Source organism: Macadamia integrifolia, chromosome 6 (assembly GCF_013358625.1).
Source record: "Macadamia integrifolia cultivar HAES 741 chromosome 6, SCU_Mint_v3, whole genome shotgun sequence".
In the NCBI taxonomy this organism is placed as follows: Eukaryota; Viridiplantae; Streptophyta; class Magnoliopsida; order Proteales; family Proteaceae; genus Macadamia; species Macadamia integrifolia.
Genome location: NC_056562.1, coordinates 35331823 through 35339219, shown reverse-complemented (window position 1 = coordinate 35339219; position 7397 = coordinate 35331823). Strand labels below are relative to the sequence as shown.

Here is a 7397-nt window from a genome sequence, read left to right as displayed (position 1 = left end):
AGGAAGGTGTTCATTGGAGGACAAAACTTGATTTACATAAGCTGCAGAGCAGAGAACTTAATGATATCAAAGCTACAATCATACATGAAACAATTGGTTAAGTGAGCAAGTGCATAAGAGTTTGCTCATATCATCACTATCATTGTCATCAATATAATTATTTATAAATAATATCAATGTTCTGCCTTCTTCGTTTTATCTGATAATTAAACATCAATGCTTGTGGCTGTTCAAGTTCTTTTTCTTTTACTAAAAAGGAAATATATGATCTTGGTAACAGAGGCACGCTTGGTCCAACGGTAAGGTACGAATGTTGCGACTTGGTGGTCAAGCGGTCGAAACAGCCTCTCGACATTCTCAGGGGAAGGCTGCATAGTTCTAACTCGAGTTGTAATGTTTATTCCCACCACGGGAAGGCAAGGAACCCATTTAATTTTAACCCCTCAAAAAAGAAAGGACCTTTGAAAGGTGAAGAACTAATTTTCACTGAAATTCAACAGATTTGTCTAAATTCCCACCCTCACTCCTCTAGTTCCTCTGTCGGAAACCATTTATCTATTTTAAAACATAAAAGGCAGAAAATAAACATAAGCAAAAGTAACAGCAGAAAACATCTTTCTGATTTTTGCAAGATTTAATTGGCATTGATATGTCAATAACTTGAGTAGATTTTCAAATACAAGAAATCAAGACAATCGAACTATGATGGCAATGTTCAAATTATGTATGTCAAAACAAATGAAGCTGAAATGACAGCATTAGATGAGTACATGAGAAAGACATGGGAAAGAATACCTGAATGACACTTTGAGAAAGCTCAACAACCCCAATTGCAGGCCTCAGCCATCCATGTCCTTGAGGACTGCGTGGTATAACTGCCATCTACATGCACAGGGAAAAGAATTAACTCGCTGTTGTCAAATTGATGGAAACATTTTTTTTTTCAGAATTACTAAATCATCCCTCAACATGGCAGACGTAACCACCCATGAAAGGGAGTTCTCCTCACTATCCTTGGGAGGAAATCTTCTCTTCAACTCATCTAAGTCTTATCTCAACTAAACGGGGTTGGCTACATGGATCATGTTTGGATGTTCAACTTTATAGTCATATTTATTGTTAACCTGATGCCATCCACAATTCCACATATTATTTCACCCTTTCTCCCCAGGATTTTTCAGTCTATAACTTCTTCTTTTAAGTTTTAACTCCTCTGTCTGCATCATGTTACTCCTTAACAGTTGCAATGCCCAAACCATCAACAATTCCACATATTATTTCACCCTTTCTCCCCAGGATTTTTCAGTCTATAACTTCTTCTTTTAAGTTTTAACTCCTCTGTCTGCATCATGTTACTCCTTAACAGTTGCAATGCCCAAACCATCAACAATTCCACATATTATTTCACCCTTTCTCCCCAGGATTTTTCAGTCTATAACTTCTTCTTTTAAGTTTTAACTCCTCTGTCTGCATCATGCTACTCCTTAACAGTTGCAATGCCCAAACCATCAATGATGACTTTCCCTCACTTATCACCTATTAAAGCCACTTCTAAATCACCTTGAACATTCTGATTCCTTATTTTATCCTTTCTGGCTTTGTAACTGGAGGAAAATTTTCAGTATATATGATGGCTAGAAGAACAATAAAGAACTTAAAGGACGAAGACAGACAAAAACAACGTGAGAAAGCAGGCTCAGAAAAATAAATAAATAAAATAGATGACTTTCTACTATGTGCTCAATATGCTTAACAATTAAGTGAGAGTCTTAATAAAAAGAAGAACAGGCAACTGAAACTACATTCAATGGGAACCAGACTATGTTCAGAGTTCCAAGAACCCTGGACCCCCCCCCCCAAAAAAAAAAAAAAAAAAACCAACCAACCATCCAAAAATAGAAAGCCCAGATTGATGGGGTCAAAACTGCATAATTAGCTTGTTTTCACAGTTGTCTTGTGAACGCATATGTTGTCTACTTCTTTAAGTTTTTTTGCCAGCCAGTTTTAATTTTTTAATAAATGGGTTGAACTGGGACAAACCAAAGAAGCACCTGGCAGTTCAGTGATTCCGTCTGAGGTCCAGTTTTACCTATTAAAAACTGTGGGGACAATGTACTCATCTATAACTTGTATTACTTATGATCAGTTGCACCCCAAGCTTTTCTCCATAAATTTTTTTTTTCCCATCATAAATAATTTCAATTATCTACTCTGGCATAGTTGCACCAACTAATCACCCTCCTATAAAGATGATAGATTGGGCATTGCTGCTACACAAATTAAGCATGAAGACACAGAGAACTGTCGATTTTCTGCAACTATCTCCAATCCCACCACACTATGACAGTTAAGTAAAAGCAGCTTCTTCATCAACAACAACTGCCTAGTGTTGTTGGTGAGGTTGTGGTGTTTGACCGGAACATAACTTTGTCAACACAACTCAGATTTAAGCAATCTTGGACCTGTTGGAATTTGGAAAGCTGGTTTTGTCCTCAACCAAATACAAAAAGTCTCATGTAAAACTAAAATCATCTGACCAGTCGATCTTATTAGAGAACAAGAAGATTTCTCTAAATGTTGATTTTTCATGATTTGATGAGACTTAGGGCCTGTTTGATAACGTTTCTGTCGTTTCTGTTTCAAGAAACGGCAGAAACATAAATCTCCGTTTCTAGAAACAGAAACGGAATTGAAGGTGTTTGATAAGTCATGTTTTTAGAAGTCGATGGTAACCAGTGAAAGAATTGCCACAAGTCGTTTCCAGAAACAGCGAAACAAGTTCAACTTGTTTCGCCTGGGTCGTTTCTTCAACCATAAATAAGTAAAAAAATTTATTTCTATTTCTAAAAATAAGTGAAACGAAACAGTTTTATCAAACGTTTTTTGCTCCGTTTCTGCTGTTTCTGGAAACAGAAACGGCAGAAATGCGTTTCTTGAAACGTTATCAAACGGGCCCTTAATGTTGATTTGTGATGACTTGATGTGATATAAAGTCGACTTTTTATGATATAAGGTATATGTAGCATACTAAATAACGTTAAAAAGGAGGGGAAATAAAAAATAACATTTGGGCACCTTGGGAGCCTAAACGCTTAAGCACCCCTCCACCACCTTGGTCACCTTGTCGCCTTGACAAATATGCTCTAAAACAATAAAAGCAACTCTATCCAAGGTTTGGAGCAAAGCTCCGCAGACAATGATACAGCAGAGAACACTTCAAGGGAGTGAAGTTTCATAACTATGCTAAAACAAACTCAATAATGTTGGACAAGTTATGTTGAAATCACCTTCATTAGTTCTTCAAGAAGGCGAGGCGCGAGTTCAAGCACGTGCCTAAAGTCGCCCTGCAAAGCTGATGGTAAGGTTCCTGCTTCACGAGTTAATTGCGCCTGAATCAACAATTCTGTCTGGATGCAAAAAAGAAAAGAGAATAAGAATGTGAACAAACTCTAAGGATGAGAAAATAGAGGCAAAAGAAACTACAAGAAACTACCTTAACGAGAGCTGGATGCTGCTTCCAAAACTTTGCTTGCTCTTGCTTAATGTTTTTGAGGTCCAGGTTCAACTCACTTCTGACTAACATGAACAGTTTCTGGAGGGGCTCGCCATCACTCCTACGAACTGGCATTTCCTTGTATTCAGCAGCATTAATGAAGACGTCTACAACCTTGCTGTATTATGTATGTGCCATCAGGAGCTCAAATAAATAAATAAAATAATAATAATAATAAAAGAAAGAAATATAGTAAGCAACTACATGTAGAAGAGACTACGATACGTTTGGTAGTTCCAAGTAATATGAAACATGCAGGTCTATCACCTAAAAAAATAAATAAATAAAGCAACAGAACTACAGAACCACAGAACTACTTGACTGTGAGGGAAGAGAGGAAACCCCTTAGTAGAAGAAACCACAAAATGGACTCAATGGATGCCATTCACAGGTGGGCATCAGTAGATAGCCTCTTGGCCCTCTTCAAACAGTTTATGCAAAATATTATAGGATCCTTCCTAACTGCAATTGTGCAGGCTAAAAAAACTGTCATATTCCATGACCAAGATATCTCAATTCATGAAAAATAGTTAAAGAATAGTGCTCATTGACCCACAATGGAAGTAAGAAAAAGATACTGATTACTCCAAAATTTATAATGAAAATTTTCTTGAAGAGGTGCACATACCTTGGAGCTAATGAAGGTTTCATCAAGTGATAATAAGCATACAGCGTTTGATGCATAACATAGTTTCCGGTGTATTTTGATGACCTCGAGAGATATATAACAGCCAACATCAAAGGCAAAAGAATGCAGACTCCAACAATCCCAAGTAAGAGCACTCCGCCAGATGCCCCGTCAATGTTTAGCAGGAACTCAGGGAGAGCTATTCCCATTTGAAGCCCCTGCTCGAACCCCGATTAGGACAATTATTAGTTTCAAAAACAGCTAATCAGAAATCAGCTCCTTCACTTTAGCCAAACATAAAGAACAAAAAGATGGCTTCTCATACAAGAGGGAAGTACACAACCTGCCTGCCATCTGGATGACCATATTTTTCAAAATTTTCACGTGATATAGGATCTGTCAGAGCCTGATAAGCCTTGGATATAAATTCCACGAAATATGTGTGCGCCTCTGAAACAAAAAAGCAATGGTAAATTCATCATGCCAAAAGAGCATCACATTTCTAACCAACCCAAAGAAAAACAAAAAAAATACACTGAAGACTTAGAACACCTTCAACCTGGATCTGGATTTTTATCAGGATGATATTGAATAGAGAGTCTCCTATATGCCTTCTTTATCTCAGATTCTGAAGCTCCAGATTCTAATCCAAGAATGCTGAAAGGCTCAAAAACTTGGATCTGAGGAAAAATAATATCAGCAGTGAGATGCAGCATCCAAAATTCAGAGTATCCATTCACCAGCATTAATTTTATAATTTCAAAAGGAAGTCACATTGCAATCTTGGCTGTCTAATTTTTCCTTTTTTAACAATGTCACTCAGAATAAACAAACTTGAAAATATAAAATAACCACTACTGGACTTGAGATAATGCAGACAAATAAAAGGGGGACATCTAGTTATAGGACAATAAATTTATAGGCATTGATTCATAGAAGATTTCTCATACATACCAATCTCTACCACAGTAATTAGGACAAAATCACAGACACATTGCTATCTGCTGGTAATAATCATACAACTTAAAAAGAGGGGAAAGAACTGCAGAACTCTTGTTTTGATTAGAAAGTAAAAAATCCACTTATACTAGTTCTCTATGCCAGGCAGGTTGATCTGTTCTCTTCCTTCCTCGCCCATCTTTATATTGTCTCCTTGTTTCAGGGTGTTTTTGTTCTTATCCCTCTTTCCATAGTTTTATTGTATCTCCAGTGAAGTCCTCTGTTCTATTCAACAATATCCAATCCCTTATCTCCAACCACCCCACCCCACCCCACCCCAACCCAAAAAAAGAGAAAAAGAATTGCTCTTTTCGGTGAAGAAGCATATTGTAGCATCGTTTATAGGATTCAATCATGGATAGGATCTCAAAACCTCCTAGCTACTTGAAATTAATGAAGTGCAAAATTCAATGGTATGATAAACCAGCAGTTACAGCTGGATAGTTCAGTAGTAAAAGTTTTGATAGGGGCATAACAACAATAAGGCTGATATCAAAGATTGTGGTTACACAACTGATTTTACAGTTCTCTCGATGCCTTGCACTAAACAAATATCAAAAAGTGAAGCTAAATACCTCACGGTTTATATGTTTAATGTAATAGACCAGGAATCCCATAATAACCCAGAGTAGCACAAGTGTCAAGTTACTACATGTTGAGAAGGACGAGATCTGCAAAAAAAAACAAAAAACAAAAAATTTAAGTGGTTAAAAGACTATGAAAAACAAAACTCCCACTGTAAACTTTGAAATATAGTTGCACATATAATATCAGATACTTACCCGCTTAAATATGGATTTACGATACTTCCCTGAATGCATGCATACAGAGCACTGACAGTGAATGCTCTTTGCCTTTCTAGAGGCAGCACGGCATAACTTCAGTATTGTGTAAGGCACTAAAGGCAGTGCCAGAACAGTCAAAATGAATATGGGGAATAGTGCACTGTTTTCCTCTGATGCAGCCATGGAGACTTATAGTATATGAAGGCTTGTTTTGAGTAGAATATCTGCATAAGAGATCATTGTTATACCATCAAGTGTGACATCTGAACAGATAAACTCTAATAGAAGCAAGTGATCTCATGCTGGAATGTGGAGATGATCAAGTTTCCAACTAAATACTAATTCAAACTCAAATAAACGATCAAAATAACGAGCAGAGCCCCAGTGGAACAATCTCGTCTAATCAACCCACCATTGACTCCCACTAAATGAATGCATGCTAATTTTGAGGTATTAATTAACTATATACACCAAAGCTAGGGTGGCAGAGCTATCTGAATCAAAACACATTGCCGAGCAGGCAATTGCTCTCTACTAAAAGGAAAACAGTAAATTGGACAAACACACGCATCCATGCAACCAGAACCATAAACCCTAAACCCCTTTATTTTGGCATACTGTAACCAAAATTACAGAGAAAAAGACACACAAAGAAGGAAGGAGACCCAACTCCAATTGAATTAAGATCACAAAGCCGACGCCCAAAACATGAAGAACGCTCGGATCTCAAATCCAAAAATTATTCAGAATCTATGAAAACAGAAGGAAAGCCAAACTAAAAGTAGAAAAAAGAAATCCAACAAACGGAAGAGAGAAATCAATATAAACTGCAATTTCACGATACCTACACACCAAATCCAAGCACAAACAAAAACGAAACAGGAACTCATCCACAATTCGCATAAACCAGCCCAACCAAACACATCATGAAATTCCCAATTTCGAATTATAATTAAAAAAAAAAAGAAAAAAAAAGTTAGCCAATCCACTAAAAATATATGATCGCCACAACCTCCTCACGCGAAATTATAACGTATAACAAAATGTCCAATGGCGAGAAACTCACGTTAAAAGTGGAGGATCGAGATCCGGATCTACTTCTATCGCTTCAGCTGGTTCAGATCTTCCGACCCCCGTACGACGGCGATAAATGGACGATATATATAGAGAGAGACCCTGTCACAGAACTCCGAGTGAGGCTTTTCTCTCAATAAATATGTTATTATTATTTAACGAGTCGCAGTTGAACTGTAGACTTGCGTCTGGCACGTCCAGAGTTCGAGTCCTCCCTTCTGTTTTTTTTTTTTTCCCCCTCCACCCTACCTTGAGTCGCGACTTGCGACTTACGACCTACGACTTAGCACTTAGGACCACTATTAGCAAAATCGCATTTCTCTTCATGTTTTATCGGATGTGAAAAAAAAAAAAAAAA

The 7397-nt window shown here is 37.3% G+C and overlaps 1 protein-coding gene across 1 annotated transcript in view; it reads right to left on the bottom strand.

The window, feature by feature from the left end:
- Window positions 1–7189, bottom strand: part of LOC122082452 (dnaJ protein ERDJ2-like) — a 9213-nt gene extending 2024 nt beyond the window's left edge. Inside the window, exons 1-9 of the mRNA XM_042650029.1 lie at window positions 7032–7189; window positions 5963–6189; window positions 5756–5851; window positions 4741–4861; window positions 4525–4631; window positions 4182–4399; window positions 3494–3671; window positions 3288–3407; window positions 796–882 (exon numbers count right to left, since the gene is read on the bottom strand). Of these exons, the coding sequence (XP_042505963.1) occupies window positions 796–882; window positions 3288–3407; window positions 3494–3671; window positions 4182–4399; window positions 4525–4631; window positions 4741–4861; window positions 5756–5851; window positions 5963–6148 (1113 nt within the window). The 5' untranslated portion in view covers window positions 6149–6189; window positions 7032–7189. The remainder of the gene's footprint in view (window positions 1–795; window positions 883–3287; window positions 3408–3493; window positions 3672–4181; window positions 4400–4524; window positions 4632–4740; window positions 4862–5755; window positions 5852–5962; window positions 6190–7031) is intronic.
- Between the last annotated feature and the right edge of the window lie 208 nt (window positions 7190–7397).